At 50.1% G+C, this 23818-nt stretch overlaps 1 protein-coding gene across 1 annotated transcript; it reads left to right on the forward strand.

The window, feature by feature from the left end:
* The first annotated feature begins 628 nt into the window (after window positions 1–628).
* LOC136586838 (glycoprotein-N-acetylgalactosamine 3-beta-galactosyltransferase 1-like) lies at window positions 629–23104 on the forward strand. Its single transcript, XM_066585085.1, has 3 exons — window positions 629–1037; window positions 8792–9459; window positions 15109–23104. The coding sequence occupies exons 1-3, from the start codon at window positions 806–808 to the stop codon at window positions 15298–15300; spliced, it is 1092 nt and encodes a 363-aa protein (XP_066441182.1). The 5' UTR covers window positions 629–805; the 3' UTR covers window positions 15301–23104.
* The last annotated feature ends 714 nt before the right edge of the window (window positions 23105–23818 follow it).

Consider the following 23818-nt stretch of genomic DNA (forward strand, 5'->3'; position numbering starts at 1 on the left):
GGGTGACTGTGTGCCGTGGTCGGCGCCCGCGGTGGGTCCGGTCGGCGGCTGCGGGGCGTCTGGTTGTCAGGGAGACACAGCTGGTAGCGTCTCGGGAGCGTGCACGTCGGGCTACAGCAAGCGATGGGAAAAAAGCCGGCGGCCATCTTGGGAAAGTTTTTATAAGTTGCTGAAACGCTGGAACTGTAAGTACAAACCAGCTAGAAAAGTCATTTACAGGGGGGCTTAGTAATGTGTGCTTAATTAGGGGGACTGGGCAATAAAAAAAATCACTGCTTCCTCGAGACATCTCCTTTAAGAGTTAGGATTCATGAAAGTGGGGAGGAAAAACCAGAAATCCCCCCCCCCCCCCCTCACAAAAAAGAAATGTCCTGTTTCCTTAAGGGTTAATCAGATAATCTGATGCCGGATTGTCGGATGTTTGTCGTCATGGGTGCAGATCGGCAGAGCGCTCTTAGTAAATGCCATTCGTCCCACGACATCCCGGCGCCCAACACAGCTGCCTGCCTGACCGCCCAACTGGCTCGCTGCCTACTGCCGTGTCTAACCGGTTGTGAAGCTGCCAGCAGATGATTGACAGACCGCCGTCACGTGACGAGTCCCCATCCCTCTCGGTTGGGCGTGATGACGTCAGACGCAAGGAAGCAGCCGGCTAATACCTGAGAGCGGTTTAACCTCTTCGTCCCCGGAGAGAGCGTCATCTGATGGCTCCGGGGGGCGTGGCCTGCGCGGCGGAGGAGACCGGAGAGCTGAGTGATCGGCCAGTCCGCGATGTGACGGCGCCCGGGGCCGGGAGATCCTGGAAATGGCCGCCAACAAGTCGGTGCTGAGTCTCGCCACCTTCCTGTTCGGCCTGGCCATCGGCTTCATCTTCTGCTACGTGATCGTCAGCATCGCCCTGCAGGAGAAGGATGAGCCGCTGGCCGACATCCTGCACAACGACCCCCACGGGCAGCACAACGAGCAGCACGACCACCACCAGCAGCAGCTGCCCGGCCACATCATGGACTTCAATGCCGATGCCCAGCAGCACCACGGTAAGTCCTGACAGCCCTCGGGTACACCAGAGACTGACCGGGTGAGTCCTGACCCCCCTGTATACAGAGACTGACCGGGTGAGTCCTGACCCCCCTGTATACAGAGACTGACCGGGTGAGTCCTGACCCCCCTGTATACAGAGACTGACCGGGTGAGTCCTTACCCCCCCTGTATACAGAGACTGACCGGGTGAGACCTGACCCCCCCGTATACAGAGACTGACCGGGTGAGACCTGACCCCCCCCCGTATACAGAGACTGACCGGGTGAGTCCTGACCCCCCCGTATACAGAGACTGACCGGGTGAGTCCTGACCCCCCCGTATACAGAGACTGACCGGGTGAGTCCTGACCCCCCCGTATACAGAGACTGACCGGGTGAGTCCTGACCCCCCCGTATACAGAGACTGACCGGGTGAGTCCTGACCCCCCCGTATACAGAGACTGACCGGGTGAGTCCTGACCCCCCCGTATACAGAGACTGACCGGGTGAGTCCTGACCCCCCCGTATACAGAGACTGACCGGGTGAGTCCTGACCCCCCCGTATACAGAGACTGACCGGGTGAGTCCTGACCCCCCCGTATACAGAGACTGACCGGGTGAGTCCTGACCCCCCCGTATACAGAGACTGACCGGGTGAGTCCTGACCCCCCCGTATACAGAGACTGACCGGGTGAGTCCTGACCCCCCCGTATACAGAGACTGACCGGGTGAGTCCTGACCCCCCCCGTATACAGAGACTGACCGGGTGAGTCCTGACCCCCCCGTATACAGAGACTGACCGGGTGAGTCCTGACCCCCCCGTATACAGAGACTGACCGGGTGAGTCCTGACCCCCCCGTATACAGAGACTGACCGGGTGAGTCCTGACCCCCCCGTATACAGAGACTGACCGGGTGAGTCCTGACCCCCCCGTATACAGAGACTGACCGGGTGAGTCCTGACCCCCCCGTATACAGAGACTGACCGGGTGAGTCCTGACCCCCCCGTATACAGAGACTGACCGGGTGAGTCCTGACCCCCCCGTATACAGAGACTGACCGGGTGAGTCCTGACCCCCCCGTATACAGAGACTGACCGGGTGAGTCCTGACCCCCCCGTATACAGAGACTGACCGGGTGAGTCCTGACCCCCCCCGTATACAGAGACTGACCGGGTGAGTCCTGACCCCCCCGTATACAGAGACTGACCGGGTGAGTCCTGACCCCCCCGTATACAGAGACTGACCGGGTGAGTCCTGACCCCCCCCGTATACAGAGACTGACCGGGTGAGTCCTGACCCCCCCGTATACAGAGACTGACCGGGTGAGTCCTGACCCCCCCGTATACAGAGACTGACCGGGTGAGTCCTGACCCCCCCGTATACAGAGACTGACCGGGTGAGTCCTGACCCCCCCGTATACAGAGACTGACCGGGTGAGTCCTGACCCCCCCGTATACAGAGACTGACCGGGTGAGTCCTGACCCCCCTGTATACAGAGACTGACCGGGTGAGTCCTGACCCCCCTGTATACAGAGACTGACCCCCCTGTATACAGAGACTGACCCCCCTGTATACAGAGACTGACCCCCCTGTATACAGAGACTGACCCCCCTGTATACAGAGACTGACCCCCCTGTATACAGAGACTGACCCCCCTGTATACAGAGACTGACCCCCCTGTATACAGAGACTGACCCCCCTGTATACAGAGACTGACCCCCCTGTATACAGAGACTGACCCCCCTGTATACAGAGACTGACCCCCCTGTATACAGAGACTGACCCCCCTGTATACAGAGACCCCGCAGATGAGTCCTGACCCCTCTGTATACAGAGACCCCGCAGATGAGTCCTGACCCCCTCTGTATACAGGGACCCCGCAGATGAGTCCTGACCCCCTCTGTATACAGGGACCCCGCAGATGAGTCCTGACCCCCTCTGTATACAGGGACCCCGCAGATGAGTCCTGACCCCCTCTGTATACAGGGACCCCCGCAGATGAGTCCTGACCCCCTCTGTATACAGGGACCCCGCAGATGAGTCCTGACCCCCTCTGTATACAGGGACCCCGCAGATGAGTCCTGACCCCCTCTGTATACAGGGACCCCGCAGATGAGTCCTGACCCCCTCTGTATACAGGGACCCCGCAGATGAGTCCTGACCCCCTCTGTATACAGGGACCCCGCAGATGAGTCCTGACCCCCTCTGTATACAGGGACCCCGCAGATGAGTCCTGACCCCCTCTGTATACAGGGACCCCGCAGATGAGTCCTGACCCCCTCTGTACACAGGGACCCCGCAGATGAGTCCTGACCCCCTCTGTACACAGGGACCCCGCAGATGAGTCCTGACCCCCTCTGTACACAGGGACCCCGCAGATGAGTCCTGACCCCCTCTGTACACAGGGACCCCGCAGATGAGTCCTGACCCCCTCTGTACACAGGGACCCCGCAGATGAGTCCTGACCCCCTCTGTACACAGGGACCCCGCAGATGAGTCCTGACCCCCTCTGTACACAGGGACCCCGCAGATGAGTCCTGACCCCCTCTGTACACAGGGACCCCGCAGATGAGTCCTGACCCCCTCTGTACACAGGGACCCCGCAGATGAGTCCTGACCCCCTCTGTACACAGGGACCCCGCAGATGAGTCCTGACCCCCTCTGTACACAGGGACCCCGCAGATGAGTCCTGACCCCCTCTGTACACAGGGACCCCGCAGATGAGTCCTGACCCCCTCTGTACACAGGGACCCCGCAGATGAGTCCTGACCCCCTCTGTACACAGGGACCCCGCAGATGAGTCCTGACCCCCTCTGTACACAGGGACCCCGCAGATGAGTCCTGACCCCCTCTGTACACAGGGACCCCGCAGATGAGTCCTGACCCCCTCTGTACACAGGGACCCCGCAGATGAGTCCTGACCCCCTCTGTACACAGGGACCCCGCAGATGAGTCCTGACCCCCTCTGTACACAGGGACCCCGCAGATGAGTCCTGACCCCCTCTGTACACAGAGACTGACCGGGTGAGTCCTGACCCCCCCCTGTATACAGAGATCCCGCAGATGAGTCCTGACCCCCCCCTGTATACAGAGACTGACCGGGTGAGTCCTGGCCCCCCTGTATACACAGATCCCCCTCCCTCCCCGTGGTGAATCCTGACACCCCCCTGTATATAGACCCCACTGATGAATCCTGACACCCCTTGTATATAGAGACCCCCCCCATGAGTCCTGACACCCCTTGTATATAGAGACCCCCCCTGATGAGTCCTGAGACCCCCCCTAATAAGTCCTTACACCCCCTGTATAGAGACCTCCCTGATGAGTCCTGACACCCCCTGTATAGAGACCCCACTGATGAGTCCTGAGCCCCCCCCTGTATACAGAGACCCCCTTGATGAGTTCTGACACCCCATGTATAGAGACCCCCCCTGATGAGTCCTGACACCACCCCCCGTATACAGAGACCCCCCGATGAGTCCTGACATCCCCTGTATATAGAACCCCCCCCGATGAGTCCTGACACCCCCTGTATATAGAGACCCCCCCTGATGAGTCCTGACATCCCCCCCTGATGAGTCCTGACACCAACTGTATATAGAGACCCCCCCTGATGAGTCCTGACACCCCCTGTATATAGACGACCCCCCCCCCGATGAGTCCTGACATCCCCTGTATATAGAGACGACACCCCCCCCCTGATGAGTCCTGACCCCCCCTGTATATAGAGACGACCCCCCTGATGAGTCCTGACACCCCCTGTATATAGAGACGACCCCCCCCCTGATGAGTCCTGACCCCCCCGATGAGTCCAGATCCCCGCTGTATATAGACCCCCCTGATAAGTCCTGACACCCCCTGAATATAGAGACGACCCCCCCCAATGAGTGCTGATAACCCTCATATATAGACCCCCCCCCCCCCCCCCAAATGAGTGTCTAGAGACCACCCCCCTGATGAGTCGTTCCCCCCCCCCTTCTATAGAGACCTGGTTGCTATGGAGGTACTGTCTTGGGCATGGTCCGGTCTGTCTCGCCTCCCCACGTTGTAGCTCAGTAATAAAACGGAGGAGGTCTGTGAGGGTGAAGCTTCACAGCCTCCATGCCCACTGTCTTCTCCCTGTGAGGACATGTAGTTGGTGGCCCCTCTGATTGGCGCGTGGCGTGACAGGCTGTCCGCCGCGGTCATGTAACATCTAGCAGGGGGCGGTGTGGAAAATGTGACATTAGTTGCACAATTATAGCTTCTGGCCGTGTGAATCAGACGGGCAGAGCCAAGAAGCAGATTCTGGTTGGGCGCGGGCGTGTTCGGGGCGTGGAGGTCCTGCCAGGGTCGGTGTGACATGCTGTGATCTATATGGGTATATAGTAATGCCTCCGTATCTCCTGTTGGTCCGTTTACTGTGCACCCACCGACTGCCTCCTGGTTGGGGCTCCTTCACACGACCGTGTTGTACACAGTTTTCCGAGCGCGGGTTTTGCGCACTGAATACGCTGTGCCAGTCTGCCGTAGGCTCCCATGCCGCCGATCACAGATTGCATGAAATATGTCCGCAATAAAGATGGCAGCATGTTCTATCTTGGCACGTGTTACGTGTGCATGCCCACTAAGATCGGCGGCCCGCAGCAAGTACGCGATGCTGGATCGCGCAAATACGTTCCGTGTAAAAGCACCTTAAGTTACGGTTCTATTAGGGGACGTGACCGGGAGCCGGGGATGTATATTTTTTTTATACTTGACTGTGAACCGGCGGTGTCGCCCTCTGCAGTACCGGCGGCGCGTGAAAATCAGACTCTCCCAAACGAGAAGCGCACGCTGTCAGATTTTTGTGCCGCTGGATTGCGGGAACCGGCGAGTATTAAAAACTACGTCCCCCGGCTTCCCATCATGTCCCCTAACAGCGCCAACTTAGTTTATAGCGGGTCGTGACGTGTTGCCTTTAATGCGCAAATCTCAAGTGTGCCAAAATTTTTCAACTATTTTTCACCTGAAAATTGGCGTAAACCCTTTGATTTATTCCCTCCCCCAGCGGGCGCGTCCAGTCGGGAGTTTGATAATCCAAAACCGAAATTGGAGGCTGAGCGTCATAGTTCTTACACGGATTTGCCTGCAGATATAGGGCTCAGTCACACGGGCGAATAAGGGCACCGATGCGCCCGTATTCTTGCAGGATAAGTCGCCCGCACCGCCAGAAGAAAAAACACATGACCCGCGATGGAGCCATGGGAGACTCATGAATGTGAGCCATATTCTTTTGAATGGGTCTATACACGGGTGGGTTGTTTTTTTTTATTTCCTGGTGGTATGCAGGGGAAAACATCGTGGCACATCCTATCTTTGGGCGTGCCGTCGCATCACATCGCCCACGGTTTCCAATGGGGCCGGCGACAGTATTGCGTCACATGCTAGAAAACAATGGGAGAAAGTTTACGATCCTCCACTGTGGCTGACAGCAACCTCCCCGAAGTGATGCAAGGCGGTTTTGAGATAAAAGCGCCTCACATCCGCAGGGAAATCACGTGTTGGCGAGCGCGATATCAGGCCGTGTAAATAGGCAGTCGTTCCTGTTTGCAGTGATTGGTGGTGGGCAGACGGACGGGACCCCCAGCGCCCGCTCTGCCTCCAGTCACAGACCGGCTGTCGGGTTCCATATAAAGTGGCCTTCAGACTCTCCTGAGACCCCCGATCTTCAGCTACTGCAGGGGAAACATAGTCCTACATGATAGTCCTCCAGCTGCCTCACATAGGGTCTCCCACTTGGGACCCCCTCTATCACATCCATGTTCCTTCATAGGAAATTTTAGCAAGTTCTGCCACTTTCTAATAGAATTTGGATTTAGTTTTAACCATTTACTGACTGCAAATAGTGAGAAATTGAAAGCTAATTAAAGGGGTTCTTCCATATAAGTACGGACACCCCTCCCACTGCCATGGTTCCCGGCTCCCAGGATAGAGTGCTGCTTACAACTGTGGAAATGGTTGGTTTTTATTTTTTTGCTTTAGAATAAAAAAAAATCCAAATTGTGCCTTTTTCCTCCTCTTACAACTTTCCTTTTATTCATTGCAAAAAATATGGGCTTCATTCATGTGGGGACTTTTGGGACCCCCATTCTCAGGTCCCAGTGGTCGGACCGGCACTGATCATGAAGTTATCCCTTAGCCTGTGTATAGGGGATAACTTTATTTCTTGGCACAACCCCTTTAACCCTTTTAGTGGCACACCCAGAAAATCTCCGGGGCTTGCTGCACTGACCATGCAGTTAAACCCCAGAAGATTTCCGTGGACAGCTCTAGTGCTGAAATGTGCAGAGCACTGAGCTGTCATCTGAAATTTTCCAGGGAAAGGGGGGCGGTTATTTATAAGTATGTATGTATGTATATATATAAATATATATACACAATAATATAATAAGTACTTGCGAGATTAATTTGCATTGTTGACTCATTTAAAAAACCTGCTCTGTGAGGCAAGACATGGTAGTAATAAACCTGCCACTGAAGGGGTTAAAGGGCATTCTGGTTCCAGTCTCCTTCAGTGCTGTGTGCCACGTCCTCCTCTCTACTGCAGAGACCTGGTGTTTGCACAGTGTGAACAATGGGTAGATGTGGCAGTGACGGGCGGGATGTGCAGCCCACTTATAGTAGGGCAGAGCTGTTCACCTACACAGTGTACACTCCTATAGGGCCACAGCCTACACTGAACTTGACCAGTAAGCATGAAAGTTACATCAAAAACATTACTATTTTTTGCTTCTCAATAGTTATTAGTGTTTTCTGCAGCGATGTTGCCCTTTATGAGTGCAGCCTGACATTGGCTGCTCACAGCCGAAAAGTACCATTACACCCAAGCATCTGACGAGAAAATCCAGAAGGTCCCGTTATCGAAGACCCATAGAGAGGCAGCAATGTATCCAACACATCGGCTAGGCTATGACTTCTAAAAGGAAACGTCCCGCTTTTATGACCTGTCAGAGAAGTCCTAAAAGTTTGACCTCTGTTATCGATGGGGCCTCAAATCTGTTTTTGATTAGTTGGAAGACCATACACCATTCTTAGTCTTTGGCACTCCCATTCGTTTCTGGAGAGGGAGGGTATATGCTCATTCTGAGCAAGATGAGGCTCCTAGTGGACAGACCCTGTATAACATTTATGATTGGATCAGATAAGGGGATGTACGTGGGACACCCTCTTTGAGGGGATTCTCCACTTTGCCCAACTTGGAAGGGTCCATTGACAATAAGAGCCGATTCAGATGGGTGCATGCAGGTTGTTCGAGATTCTTGGACGCAACCCGCATCGTCTGGCACATGAACACACATCTGTACGCGGTCCGATACCTGTAGGCAGTGGGCGTTGCTTGTCCGATTCTAGTCTGCGAAAAAAAATGTCCTTGTGTATTGGTTAATTGGCTATAATGGGACTCTGTGTTGTCCATGAAATACACGGACAGCACCCTTCTGGGTGGGCCCTTAGCCGATCAAAAAGTGTTCCCCTGCAGAAACCTCCAGTTATTTGTTCTACTCTATGGCGAAACCTGGTGGTAGGTGTTCAAATTTCTAGCCATGGAAATGGGTTTTCTAAACTTGACAATCTCTGGTCTACAGCTACAATTTTCAAGCTGTAGCTTTCCGCCTCTTGCAAAACTACAACTCCCAGCAAGCCTTGACAGTTGCGTCTTGGGAGTTGTAGTTTAGCAACGGCTGGACAATCTCCTGTTGGAGGACACTTGTCTACAGTGTTCATAAACCTCTTTGTCTGTCTCCTTCTTCAGATGAGGACATCCATGTTTCTGAAGACCTCTTCAAAAAGGTGAGGATCCTGTGCTGGGTCATGACCGGCCCCCAAAACCTAGACAAGAAGACAAAACACGTAAAGGCTACGTGGGCCCAGAGGTGCAATAAGGTGTTATATATGAGTTCTGAAGAAAACAAAGACTTTCCCACCGTGGGACTTGATACCAAGGAAGGACGGGACCAGCTCTACTGGAAAACCATCAAAGCCTTCCAGTACGTCCACGACCACCACCTGAACGATGCTGATTGGTTCATGAAAGCGGACGATGATACCTACGTTGTGGTGGACAACCTACGGTGGCTTTTGTCAAAACACACCCCGGAAGAACCCATTTATTTTGGTCGGAGGTTCAAGCCTTATGTTAAACAGGGCTATATGAGTGGAGGGGCTGGCTACGTACTCAGCAAGGAAGCCTTAGTAAGGTTCGTGAACGCCTTCAAGGAGGAGAAGTGTACGCATAGCTCATCCGTGGAAGACCTGGCGCTCGGGAAGTGCATGGAGAACATTAACGTCAAGGCTGGAGATTCCAGAGATACCAGCGGGAAGGAGACCTTCCACCCGTTCGTCCCGGAGCATCATCTCATCCAGGGATATTTGCCAAAGACTTTCTGGTACTGGAATTACAACTACTATCCCGCCATCGAGGTGAGGCTCAGGGTGTTGTGATGTAAGCTGCTTGGAGGGATTAAGGGTTTTATAGTTGACTTTCACCTAGTAACTAGAACTAATCTGTGAGCAGTGCATGCATCGGAGCTCACCTAGCGTGACTTTTGGCTTCCGCGTTGACACCTCCCAGGACGCCAGTGGAACGTGTGGGTAGTAATCTAGGGCCGGAAAGGGACTTGTCTCTGCTTGCTGTGCAGGTTAACCCTTTTATATATTATCGCCTACAAACAGAAGCGTTGTGGTAGAGCTGCCCTGGCAGCAGGTACGGGATTGGCTGTGTTTACACGTGGCGGTTTTACAGGGAGTTTGCCAGGTCCTTGCTACTAAAAGGATAGCGACAGTGTGTAGGGGACTTTAGCGCATGTTCAAACTTATGGAAACTCTTCATTGCAGAAAAAAGTTCTTGAAATCTTAAAAAAGTTCAAAAAGTTATATGATATCGATAGGAAGTGCAAATCACCTCCAAAAGACAAGCCCCATCGATGAAAAAATAAGGGTGATGGGGTCAAAAGATGGCGCAGAAAGCATTTAAAAAAATAGTACTACATAAACTTTAAATCTGGTATCGCTGTCCTTGTACTGACCCCCAATAAAGATCACATGTCATGTTTTTTTTGTTGCAGTTAAAGGGGTTTTCCAGTGAAATACTATGGATGACCCATCATCAGGATAGGTCATCAATAGTTGATCGGCTGGAGTCTGTCTCTCGGGCCCCCGACCGATCAGCTGAGCAGGCGCATGCTATCAGCACCGTAAATACACAGGGGTCGGAGCGGAAGCAGGGGAAGGCTCCGCCCCGACCTCTGTGTAGTGGCGGGCACTTGTAACTGCAGGCACGGCTCACATTGAAATCAACGCCAGCCGTACTGCAGTTGCAGGCGCTGGCCACTATACAGAGGTCTGTGCGGAGACTCCCCTTGCTTCTGCTCCGACCTCTGTGTATTTGCGGCGCTGACAGCATGCGCCTGCTCAGCTGATCGGTCAGGGACCCAAGTGACAGAACCCAGCCGATCAACTATTGATGACCTATCCTGATGATGGGTCATCCATAGTATTTCACTGGAAAACCCCTTTAATGCCGTAAAAGCAAAACAAAAATGCTACAGTTGCTGTTTTTTATTTCGTCCCATTTACAAGTTTTTAAAAGTTTTGCAATACATTATATAATTCGTTTAATTGTATCAACTCAAAATACAACCCGTTCCGCCCAAAACAAGCCCTCGTGCAGCTTTGTCGCCAGAATAAGAACAAAAAGTTCAAAGCGGGAAAGAAAAATGAAAACCTGAGAAATAAAAAGGGTGCGGTGGAAAGTGATTAAAAACGCCCGAGTCTTTAGTGTAGGCTAAGAACCAGGCGTAAATGGTACGAGAATGGGAAATCTAAAGGAAGGACGGGAAGGAATCTGCCTAATGGGTGAGGGGCAGTTGGGGGTCATTGTGATCATACAGTACAGCATGCTTAAGGCATATTCATTATCACATTGTTGGAGTACTCCCAGAGTAATCTGTGACATCATGTGACCTGCTGGAGCGCTCAGGATCCAGCTGATCCAATCATGAACAGCCCGTAGAGGGAGGGTGTCCTTCACCCCACTCGGTACAGACCACCAGATCACACCATAAATCATAGTTATCACCATGAGGACTGCCTTTAGGCCAGTTTCACATGGGTGAAAAAAAAAATCGCATAATTTTCTTGCGATGGGACGCGCTACAAACTGCATGTATGTGAAGCCCATACTTTCCTATGGGTTCCTTTACATTAGTGATGTTTGAAGTCTCCTGTCAGCACCTAGATTGGAAGTTCAAAATCCCGGGCTCCAGGAATTGCTGGCTGTGATTGGTTTTCGAGTTCCAGCTCTGACTGGCTGAGCCGCAGCACTCGAGAACCAATCAGAGGCAGAGCTATTTGGAGGCGAGGATCTTTCAAACTCCTGACCAGGAAGCTCTGCCAGAGGACTTCAAACAAGCGCTGGAGATGCAGAGGGGATGTGCGGCGACCTAACAGCGCTTCTTTTTTTTTTTTTCATGCAGCTAGGGCTTATTTTCGGGGTATGGCTTATATTTCAAGATTCTCCTCCCCTTTCTTTTTTTGAAAATACTTGCAAAAGAGCGTACAAAATCGCGATATTGCTGCGAGAAAGCGCAGCAAAATCGCACAGAATACCGATGCGATATCGCTGCGATTTTCTTGCATTTGACAGCGGCATTCTTTATGTTCCTACATCCATTCCTATGCTGCACAGCTGTCCATCCAGGATGGGTGGCATAGTAGTTTTTGTGTTGGTCGCCGCCATTTTAAGGCTCTGTTTTCAGTCCTGCTTTTGGATGGAGCGCGGCCAGTACAATCGGAGTATGCTCCAGTAATAATGAGCAACTAGAGAACGTGCTTTTGGCGATGATGAACAGCCAGAGCATGAGTTCTGCACTCTGAGCATGCTCCAAATGTAAAAATGAATCTGCCTGAAGTTGCACCGCGTCAGCAGGATGATGCTTATCACGCTCCCTATAACGTGTGAGGAGCATCATCCTGCAGTAAAGGCATGCAACCGTGACAACACGGGTTAAGGGGCACTTACAGCAACAAGTTACCTATTAAAGCAGATTTCCATTAATCATTGCACAAGTCGGCGTTTCCGTATGAGGCGACCACGTTGGAGGATTGTCATGTTTCTCTCTCCGATAGGAAAACACAACAAATCAGTGATTTTTGCTCCAATCGTTGTGCGTCTAAAAGCCCCTGAAGCCGAGCTTTACTGAGCCGTGTGTCCGTCAGTATGTGCTCTCCGGGAGTAGAACATAAACAGGAATCTAGTCGGCGCCAAATGTGGGTATTAACCCCTAATGACCCGGCTAACTTCGCTCTTACTGTCGAAGTGCTTTCCATTTTTTATTTCTTTTAATCTGAAGAGGACAAAGTTTTAAGGCTTTTTTTAATATACAGGGCAAGGCAAAAGTCTGGACACACCCCGTCTAATAGATAATGTATTACAGAAAACTGATCCCTCGTAGGGAGGCTCTAGTACCCTGTTGTACCGCCTCTAGCTTAGATACAAGATGTGACACAGGGCATGAAGGCTCTAGCACCCTGTTGTACCACCTCTAGCTTGGATACACGATGTGATGCAGGCAGGCATGGAGGCTCTAGTACCCTGTTGTACTGCCTCTGGCTTGGATACAAGATGTGATACGGGCTGGCATGGAGGCTCTAGTATCCTGTTGGTCTGCCTCTGGCTTGGATACATGATGTGATACGAGAGGCATGGAGGCTCTAGTACCCTGTTGTACCGCCTCTGGCTTGGATACAAGATGTGATACAGGAGGGCATGGAGGCTCTAATACCCTGTTGTACCACCTCTAGTTTGGGTACAAGGCAGGTTCTTTATGGTATCCTGCAGCATATCGCTCCACATTTGCTGTGACTGAGCATTTAGATTGTGCTAACTTGCATGCTGTTGCAGTTGGTATCCCAGATGGTCCCATAAATGTTCTATTGGTGATAAATCTGGTGACCGGGCGGGCACAGAAGTGAGACAATGTTGTGGAGACATTGCTATGACACCCTTGTGTGAGCGGCCAAGCATTATCCTGCTGGATGCCTCTTGGAAGCCGTCATGAGAGGAACACGTGGTGCAGGATGTCCTGAACATATCGCTGAGCTGTCATTGTCCCTCATACCACTACTGGGGGTGACAACTGTTGTATGTGATGGCCCCTCAGACCATCACACCAGCAGGGGGCAGTGTGCCGCTCCCAGCAAAGGCAGGACTGAAGCGCTCACCACGAGGTCTCCAGACATGAACATGGCCGTCGTCAGTGCCCAAACGAAACCTGGATTTATCACTGAAGACAATCCAGTTCCACTTCGTAGCGTCCAGTTTTGTTGTTCGTGACACCACTGCAAACAGAGGGGACGGTGGGTGTCAGAGCTCGTACATGTAATGGGGGCCGTGAGACCAAATGTCCTTCAGCCAAGCGCCTAGTTCCAACAGACCCAGGGCTGTAACGATGGCGCCCCCTGTCTCTGGATGGCGGACGATGAATGAATTGGGGCGTTCTTGTGGATCGGGGATAACTTGATATTCAGGTCCAACCACTTTAGTTCTTTTTATAGTTCAGTTTTTTTCACTTCATCATGAACTGGGCCTTCAGTTTCTGCTTTGCTCTCCGGTCCCGGCCTTCACTTGTCCTTGTATTGGGTCGCTACAAGTATGTAACACTCAGTGTTCTGCGGTCCGGACGTACATGGCGACCTGCGGAGAATAAGGAAGCTGTGACGATGGCTCAAGTTGACATGAGAGGTTGTGCCAAAACTGAACATTGAAAACAATCCCTCTTCCCATAAGAGAGGGGATAACTTTCAGATTGATGGGGGTCTAAGTGCTGGGACCCCCACGATCCCCAGAATGGAGGTCCTGAAGGTCTCCAAGTGAATGGTGTGGTGGTCAAAACCTGTGCAATACCGCACTATTGATTTCAGTTGGATTGCTGGAGAAGGCCCGATTCAAGCTCTCATTTACAGGGGGTGGACAAAAATATGGAAACGCTGTACAAAATGCATGCCTTAAAATCGGTCTCCATATGCTTTATTGAAATATTATTTATCATTCCATGCAACTTACATCGGCTGCACACTACTGGATTTGCATTGCAGAATCCGGTGGGGGCGTCCACCTCTGGGTGTCGCAGCAAATACCTTCCATAGCATGCTATGGAAAAGTGATTCTTGCTGCACACGAGCGGAAATCAATTGCTATTTCCACTTGCGGAGGAAAAATTGCAGTTAACACAAATTTGGTGGGAAAGCTTTCAGCCAAGCAGGGATCAAAAGGACAGCTCAGCCTAAGGGCTAAAATCCCATTCATTTTCTATGATGTTTCCATATTTTTGTCCACCCCCGTATCTCTAGCAGTCCTGTTAAAATCAATGTCGGGTCAGTGGGGATCGCTGCGGCCCCCTAGTGATCAGAAAGTTATTCCCTCTCCTGTGGTTAGTGGCGAACCCTCAGTGTTGGCAAACTCTTTTGTAAAACTGGGGCTACACAGTGACGTGTAGCATCTAATGATTGTCTGCAGCGTCGTCATGTGACAACGGCGCAGCAACTGTTGCAAAAACAATCCAACAGCGGATATTTAGTTGCGTGTTGTAATGACCTTTACCGCAGAGACCATTTTTTTTACTTATCTATCTGTGAAAGCCCTCACTGACTGACTCGCCACTAATTCTCTAACTTCCCGGTGTCATACAAACATGAAATCAGCAGGACCATTCTTTAGGTCCTAAGTAGGAAAAGTAACAGGGTCACAACTCTAAAATTCAATGCTAAGTGCAAAAGTATTGGCACCCCTATGTAATGTAACTTCCCGCTGTCGTACAAACATGAAATTTGGCAGGAGCATTCTTTGGGTCCTTAATATGAAAAATAAAGGGGCCACAACTCGATTATTCAATGCTAAGTGCAAAAGTATTGGCACCCCTGTGTAATGTACTATGTATCTAATTCTCCATCTTCCCGGTGTCATACAAACATGAAATTTGGCAGACGCTCTCTGTAGATGGATGTGTCAAATTTGGCAGACGCTCTCTGTAGATGGTTGTGTCACCGTCTCGCTGTGTTCTTGTGTTTCAGGGTCCCGGCTGCTGCTCTGACCTGGCGGTTTCCTTTCACTATGTGGACTCGATGACTATGTACCAGTTGGAGTACCTGGTGCATCATCTCCGTCCCTACGGGTACAAGCACAGATACAGTCCCGACTCCTGGAAGGCGCAGGAGCAGAGCAATGTGAAGGACAAAGCGGAAAAAGACGTAAAACCAGAGTAATACAAAGAACGACCACAAGGGATTCGAAATATTTGTGAACCTTTTATGCTTGACCATATTGGAGGATTACATCAACCCCTTTAAGGGCGGCATTCTGAATATGTGCAATGTTGTGTTGGGATTTGGCAGTTGTTTTTTTTTTTTAATTTCCCGAAATCTTAAATATCAAAGATCCATTTTGGGGATGAGATGAAGTTCCGCGAGCCTTCTTAATGACAATCCTACGGTTTGACCCAGACGCTTTTTGGAACTTGTCTTGTGTCCCGAGACAAAACCTCATATGTTATTTAATAGGCCGCTGATAGAAGCATCGGACGCCCCGGGGATATTTATTCTGAAACGTTACAAGCCACTTGTTTCTCTTCTTAGAAATTGACACTTTGGATATAGCGGATTACATGGCGATCAGTAGAGCTAATCCTGTACGGCCGAGTCCGAACAGGGATGAAGCGGGTGGGCCGCAGGGGTCCGCTTATCCATCATGGCTTACTTCTGTTCTCGTGACGTTGCAAACCATATTAGGGAATTCCTAAACCTATTGCGGCATCCGGAAGTGGGTGATGGGTATGTTGGTGTTGAAATAGCTTTGTCAGGGGCTTGCCCTAAAATTGAGATAAAGTGCATGGTTGGAGCGTAAGGTTTGTGTATTAAGATAAGCGCGAACAGTAATATTTTGGTGACGGCTGTGCTCCCGTCATTTGGGCCCGAGTGATAAAGCTGGTGGGCCGTGATTGTCTGATGACTTTGCTCAACAGCGATGCAACGGTCACCAAGAAAACCCAACACTGTTGGATATTTGGTCACAACTCACACCCAACTTGTCCCGCATAGACTTCAATGCAGTAGACCCCCCCCCCCCCCCTCCCCGATAGGTTCTTGCACTTGCTCCTAGCGGCATCCGCTAATGGTCCAGCTCTGGCGCTGCGGAGATGCAAATTCCTCTTCCTGTCGGCACTCTGAATTTGTAGGTTTGTAGTCAGTGAAGTTGGGTCTCCTCGTCACATGCAGGTATTCCTGGAGCTGCTAGAGTAATCGCTACATATTTAGGGTATTGTCATGTAAGCAGCTGCCTTCTCATTTTTGTATAACAACCTAAAGGCAATTTTAATTGGTGATTAATCAGCTGTTCAGGCGCCCGCTGTCATACAGGATACGGGGCTGAAGGATATGGCTCCCACCCCGCTGGTGTCCCGGGCCGCAGGACGCTATGTAAACAGCTTTTTTTCTCCCCCAAGAACCCTTTCAACAAGAAGGCATTCTACCAAGCCGCCGCTCCCTATACGACTCCAGTTGTTGCCGGCCGCTCTGTGTACTCTGGCAGCATCCAGAAGTGGTTTATCAGCTTGTCGGCTTTCCGACTTCTCTTCCGGTGTCTTTTACGGACTACTTGTAACACTTTCTCCACTTGTATATACAGGCAGCTATGAGGACATGACATTTGGAGCCTGTGCTAAAGTGGTCATCACTCACTACTGGGTTATAGACTGTCGGATCCGATTATGTAAAAGCGCCCCCTGCTGGGAACAGTAACTGATGCGGGTCGTCTATGTTTGTGTAATGTGCAAAATAGAGGAATGGAAACTTGAAAGACTTCACATTGGAGGTCAGCAGCGGTAGTGCTGGGAAGGCCAAAACTCTACAAGACGGTTCAAAGACCAGGAGCGTCTTGTAAGCAGCATCACTAGTTACCAGGAGCATCTTGTAAGCAGCATCACTAGTTACCAGGAGCGTCTTGTAAGCAGCATCACTAGTTACCAGGAGCGTCTTGTAAGCAGCATCACTAGTTACCCGGAGCGTCTTGTAAGCAGCATCACTAGTTACCAGGAGCGCCTTGTAAGCAGCATCACTAGTTACCAGGAGCGTCTTGTAAGCAGCATCACTAGTTACCAGGAGCGTCTTGTAGGCAGCATCACTAGTTACCAGGAGCGCCTTGTAGGCAGCATCACTAGTTACCAGGAGCGTCCTGTAGGCAGCATCACTAATTACCAGGAGCGTCCTGTAGGCAGCATCACTAATTACCAGGAGGGTCTTGTAAGCAGCATCACTAATTACCAGGAGGGTCTTGTAAGCAGCATCACTAGTTACCAGGAGGGTCTTGTAAGCAGCATCACTAGTTACCAGGAGGGTCTTGTAAGCAGCATCACTAGTTACCAGGAGGGTCTTGTAAGCAGCATCACTAGTTACCAGGAGGGTCTTGTAAGCAGCATCACTAGATACCAGGAGGGTCTTGTAAGCAGCATCACTAGTTACCAGGAGCGTCTTGTAAGCAGCATCACTAGTTACCAGGAGGGTCTTGTAGGCAGCATCACTAGTTACCAGGAGCGCCTTGTAAGCAGCATCACTAGTTACCAGGAGGGTCTTGTAGGCAGCATCACTAGTTACCAGGAGGGTCTTGTAAGCAGCATCACTAGTTACCAGGAGCGCCTTGTAAGCAGCATCACTAGTTACCAGGAGCGCCTTGTAAGCAGCATCACTAGTTACCAGGAGCGCCTTGTAAGCAGCATCACTAATTACCCGGTGGTCTTACAGTGATCCCTCGCTATATCGCCGTTCAATAATTGCGGCTTTAGTGCAGCGCAGATTTTAGGTAGACCATATATAATTCTGTTTTTGCGGAGTTGTGACATCATCCGCTTGTCTGTTTTTACTGCAAAAAATCTTCATTAAAAACGCACACAAACGCGTAAAAACGTAGCTCTGCCTGCAGCAAAACAGCGCTTTTATACACAGTCGTGTGAGAGTGGCCTAAGGGTACTATGGGGGAGGGGTCCGAATAGAGTCCGGGGCTTCTGCTGGATGAAGAGTCTATATAGTATTCTCAGGGCTACTTGCTCTAAGCTACTACCAATAAGGGACCAACCTGCACACCCGGGACACTTACCTTATTGGCTTGTGCACGGCATTTTTAGTTAGTGTTAGTTACCGCCTGACACGTCATTTGTCAATGGCGGATATCCTGCTGTGACCCAAGAGCTCTGCCTGCCCCGGTCTACAGACCTGGACCTGCAGATAATGGTTGTCCTCTTATCGGTCACGCACTGCAGTACAGGATGGCCTGTCTTGACTATTGTGATTGAGAGGCCGGCCTTCGGTAGGAGAGGGGCCGGTCTTCGGTAGGAGAGGGGCCGGTCTTCGGTAGAGAGGGGCCGGTCTTCGGTAGAGAGGGGCTGTAGAGGGTTCATGGAAAGTCCCCTTTCACTTCATAAAAACATAGGGGCAGATTTACTAACACTGTCCAATGGTTAGATTGTGCAAACTTGGATAAGACCGTCTTAACATGTGGCAGATTATCATGGTGACCGTGTTGGATGATACGCCTGGTGCGTCTTCAGTCACATTTTACACCACCTGCCAGTTGGCTTAGTTTATGCAAGATTTTGTACCAAAATTTGGGCTACATTTTTGCCAAATGTCGCATCTAGGACACCTCCCGTTTTGTCAAAACACACCATAAGGCCGATTTCACATGGGCGACTAAATCGTGTTTTGGCGGGGGGGGGGGGGGGGGGGGTCGCAGGTTGCTGAATATTTCTGTGATTTGTGAGGTTTTGTAGCCCATGTTTCCTTATGCAGCCTTCCTTTCTGTTGCATCGCACGCTGTTTTCATGCAGTGCGATGCAAGATGTACAGTAGGAAGTCCTAGCTGCATTAAAAAAAAATACTTCACCTAACCGCCGCTCTCCAGCCCCGCCGCACGTCTCCTCTGCTGTTCTGGAAGACCTGCTTGTAGTTTTCCCTCAGTGCTTCCTGGTCAGGGGTTCAAAATCCCCGCCTCCAGGAAATGCTGTCCGTGATTGGTTGACCTGAGACGCTCAAGAACCAATCACACAGTGCTTTATGAACCAGTCACAGCCATTGCATTGAATAGCTGTGATTGGCTGTGCCACGTCGCCCAAAAACCAATCACAGCCAGTACTTCCTGGAGGCGGTGATTTGGAACCTCCAAACCAGAAGGCGCTTGCTAAAAACTACAAGCAAGTCTGGCGTGGCTGAAGAGGAGACGTGCGGCGGAGCCGACAGCTGCTGTTAGGTGATGTTTTGTTTTTTTTAATTCCTTTAATTTTAATACATCCAAGGCTTATTTTTGGGGTAGGGCTTATTTCAAGCGATTTTTTTTATTTTTTTTTATTTTTTTTTTCTGGTGGCGATATCGCTGTTGCCCATGTGAAAGAGGCCAAAATGTGCTGCAAGACATGCAAGACAGGTCTCTGGGGCCATTTGTGCCAGAAATCTGGTAACTTTTCAGTAGTAAATCTGCCCCATTGGTTGCACTTCATTTTGTTAAAGTCTATAAAGGTAGAGGAAGTGAAAGCGTTTGGGTGGAAGATGACTGAAGCGCTGTCTTGGCATCGCGGCCAGTTCTCTCGGTGCCCACTAGTTTTGCCCTGTAGTTTAGAACGCCCTCCTCTTGACGGGGTCACTTGAACCAAAGAGCACATGTTAGTATCCCCAGTGCAGTTGTCCATGACTTGTCCCCATGCAGTAAGTAGATATTATTCTATGAGCCCCGCAGCGCCGGGCTGTTGGCGTCTCGCAGCGCCGGGCTGTTGGCGTCTCGCAGCGCCGGGCTGTTGGCGTCTCGCAGCGCCGGGCTGTTGGCGTCTCGCAGCGCCGTTCCTTTAGAATCCATCATTATTTATTTCTTTTAATTTATTGTGCCTGCGGATGAGTACTGGTCCTGCGCCGTCGTTTCTTCTAGCCTCTGGCCTTTTTTAAGGGGCGGACACGTGACTGGATGGGTTTTTAGAGTCTAGAAAAAGTATTTAGTATTATTGAAATCAAATATCATATATTAACTCTTTATGTATTGTACAGAATTTCCTTAAAGGACACAAATTTCCAAAGAGACCCCCCACAATGTTACGACATCTACACTGCGCCCCCACAAGACCGGTGTAGAAGCAAAGAGGGTTCATATCACTTTGAGTTCTCTGCCTGTATACTGCTAAAGGATCCAGCACCTCTGATTGGTCAAGATCGCTCGAGTACTCTACATTAAATTGCATATCGGGCATCCATGCTCGTGCGCCCTTTTATTAATGGGACTTTTGTAGATGCTCCCATTAACTTCTGTTTACATCTTAATTGTAAAGGGTCTGATCAGCAGTATAAATCCTTTTAAAGGGCTACTCAGACGAGCAAACACTTCCCATCTTTGCCCCCCTTCACCTGATTGCCTGTCAAACCCTGGACATTTTCTATGTATATTGCAGTCACTTCCATGCAGCGTAGCCTCCAGTCTGATACTTATCTGGAACCATCTTGATGCTGAGATTTCTACCTGCTCACTTTTTGTGTGCTCTGCTAAATCTCCTGGCAGCAGAGCATCACATGACCAGCTCGAGCCAGTGCCATCTCTGCCTGCAGGGAGGATACTGCCATTGCCTTTCATATTTATATTAATGTAAATAAGCTATAGACCATAATTATACAGTCAAGAGGATGAGATGTGACCTCCTTCATTGTCTAATTATCAGGAGTAACTGTGATAGGATTTTCTGCCCCCATATGAAGAGCTTGTGGGGTACAGTCCGTGTAATATCACACTGAAATACTGACGACTTGAGAGAACATAAAGCCAAGTAATTCTCTGGTGGTCTAAATGAGATCACATGACTCATCTGAGGAAAAGGAGGCCTTATATATATATATATACGGGGGGACTGGTTACATAATAAATGGGGGGGGGGGGTATGTCACATAAGTGTCCCTTTTAGTTTTGTCTATGTATGCATCCTACAGTTTGTGGAGAGACTGATCTGTCTAATGTGATATCACCAGCGCCAGTACTGACTTGCAACCCATATGGAGCACTTCCAACCCCTTCATCTGGTCACTTTAGGGTTCTGTACCTTTATGCATGAGGTATAAGGGGTCAGCTGCACCTCATAGTTAGGGTCCAGTGAGTAGATCTCTAGATTGGTGCCAGTATATATACTCGGCATTGTATGAGGAGGCGTTGGCTATATCTCTTGAGTTCTGCACTGTCAGTGACATATTGCCCCTATATACCGTGTGTTGTAGGACGCTCTTCCCTATTTCATACATGGTATCCAAAGGGCAAATCCCATGAGAACTGCTGGAAGTGATCTGCGCCATCGCAAAGTGCCTACAAGATTATATTATGTTATTGAAGATGTGACGCTGGGCCTCCTTTATCAATAGTAGGACTTGTCCTTCTTGCCCACAGCAACCAATCAGAGCGTAGGAGGCATTTCTTAAACTGCTATAGAAAAAAGAAAGCTGAGCTGTGATTGGTTGCTATGGGCAACAAGAATGGTCCTGCTATTGGAAAGCTTTGATTAGTGTGGCCCCGTGTATCCATCACCTGCTGTATGTCATCTATTGTGACTTGAGTCAAACCTTAAGGCTGGGTTCACACAGGGCGGTTTTGCCGCGGAATTCCACCACGGCAAATCCGCCCGCGGCTGCTAATCTCGAGATTAGCCAGCCATGTGGACGAGATTTCTCAGAAATCTTGTCCACACGGGACGGCCAATCTGCTGCGGTAAGTCCGGCTGAAACCGCGGCCGCCGCGGTTTCAAAAGATGCAGCATGTCTATTTATTGTTTACTTCCGCCGCGCTCTCCTCTATGGGAGCGCCGGCCGCAGCAGAAGAGCGAGCGGCCGGGCCGTTTCAAAGCCGCCGCGGGCTTCCCGTCGGAAATCTCGCGGTTTCGGCTGCGGCCAAACCACGGGATTTCCGACGGGAATACGCCCCGTGTGAACCCAGCCTAAAGCTACAGGCCCTTTTGGAAGAGGCCAGGAGCACCCAAGTACAAAGCAGGAAGCCTCTAAGGCCTCGTTCCTCGCTACAGCGATGATTTTGTAGCCCATGTAAACGAGGCCTAAAAGTGTTAGCTGTAGTTTTACATTTGGTAATTCTTTTATACTGGTCTTGTTACATTATGCTCCAGTCACTTCTAAAGCTGCGTTTAAATTTCTTCTCGCTTCCATTTGGCTCCAGAGCCTCAGATTTTTCTATTGTTTATTGTCCATACAGGGCACATACTAAGAGATGCTGGGTTTATTCCACACACTGTGTAGAGGCGTCTGTCAGGTGACCGCCAAAAAAAACTGAACGCAGCTTTGGATGTGAATGGAGGGTAAAATGTGTTGCGTTGTAAATCGAGCTAAATAAGAGAATCTGTGGAAGTCTATACGCCAGAATTCTGTTGTACAGAAGTCACATTTATGTGAAAGCTTTCCTTGAGTAAAAATTGGACTTTTTTTTTCTCTTTTTTTGCCCTTTTTCTGCTGCCTCTGTAATTTTCTAAAAGGTGCAGGGCGGGGCGGCTTCGAGGAAGAGGGCCAACCACAGCCTGATATATTTGCTATAAGCGCACTCTGAATTGGGACCGGTTCTACGCCAGTCGAAACTAAGTTCTCAACAAATTGTTTGTGGATATATACAGTTGTATAGATTTTATATTTTGCGCAAAAGTAAAAATGTGGTTTATGGAATTCTGACAATTCTGGCGTACGATTAGCACCATTTTTCTGCTGATGAAATTGGGGTGGAGAGCTCCTCCTCCGGAGCCACAAGTGCTCAGCAGACATGTCCTCCCTCCACAGAGGTGATGATCGCACTTCCCTTCTCCCCATGGGTATCTCTCCTGTGGTGTCAATCATTAGCTTTGTCCAAAGGTCAGCCATCGAGGTGTCATGGGGCCCGACAAGGAAAGCACTGTGGATTCCTGAGGGAAATCTCTATTTTTATATCTGTTTATATTGAAGCCTTCTTCATAAGTGATTGTAATGACTTACAATATCATTAAACCTGTGTCTTAACAATTGTATAAAACTTGTCATTCTTGTGTATTTGGGCATTTCTTATAGTGTGTATGGACAACTTTTTATTATGTAGAGCATGAATGTTAGCTGGTCCCTGCTGCTCTGCGGGGGTGGAGCATGACGCAAGGATGCACTTTTCAGTGTCCCGCCCCCGCGGATCTCACATACAACATAATGTGGTCATCAGGTTTTGATAGACGTTTATATAGTAACTCGGCGTATAAATCCAGCCTCCGCCTACAGTCACACCTTCTTTATTACTGTTTTGGAGATCCTCACTCTTATTGCTTGGCATCCACGGGTCGTTCTTTTTCAGTTTGCTGCTGAGACTTAAAAGGGTTTGCTAGAACTTTAATATTGATGGTTTACCTTTCGGGGAGTCCATGAATATTAGACTGGTCGAGATTTAACTCTGAAGGGACTACAATTCATGAAAATAAAACAAATTTAGGGGGAGATTTTCCTTTTAACTATGACTTGTGTTTGGAACAGTAGAGCTTCTTTACTAGTACTATCTAATAGTTGGACTCCGTTTTAACCCTTTCCAATCCACTGTCTGACGTCTAATTGAGGATCGTACAGCCTCCAATGTCGGAAGACGTCCGGTAGGGTATTCTTACTGTACATTACTGGCCACTCTGTTGTTGGGGGCCTCTCCAACATGTCCCATACAGCAGTACTGGCTCTAGCCAGCAGATGACTTAATTGTATAATGGCAGAAAGA

This window comes from Eleutherodactylus coqui, chromosome 12 (genome assembly GCF_035609145.1).
Source record: "Eleutherodactylus coqui strain aEleCoq1 chromosome 12, aEleCoq1.hap1, whole genome shotgun sequence".
NCBI lineage: Eukaryota > Metazoa > Chordata > Amphibia > Anura > Eleutherodactylidae > Eleutherodactylus > Eleutherodactylus coqui.

Coding starts and splice junctions, on each gene's coding strand:
- LOC136586838 (XM_066585085.1), top strand. CDS start 806: ATGGCCGCCAACAAGTCGGTGCTGAGTCTCGCCACCTTCCTGTTCGGC. Junction 1,038..8,791: donor CGATGCCCAGCAGCACCACG/GTAAGTCCTGAC, acceptor CTCCTTCTTCAG/ATGAGGACATCCATGTTTCT. Junction 9,460..15,108: donor ACTACTATCCCGCCATCGAG/GTGAGGCTCAGG, acceptor CTTGTGTTTCAG/GGTCCCGGCTGCTGCTCTGA.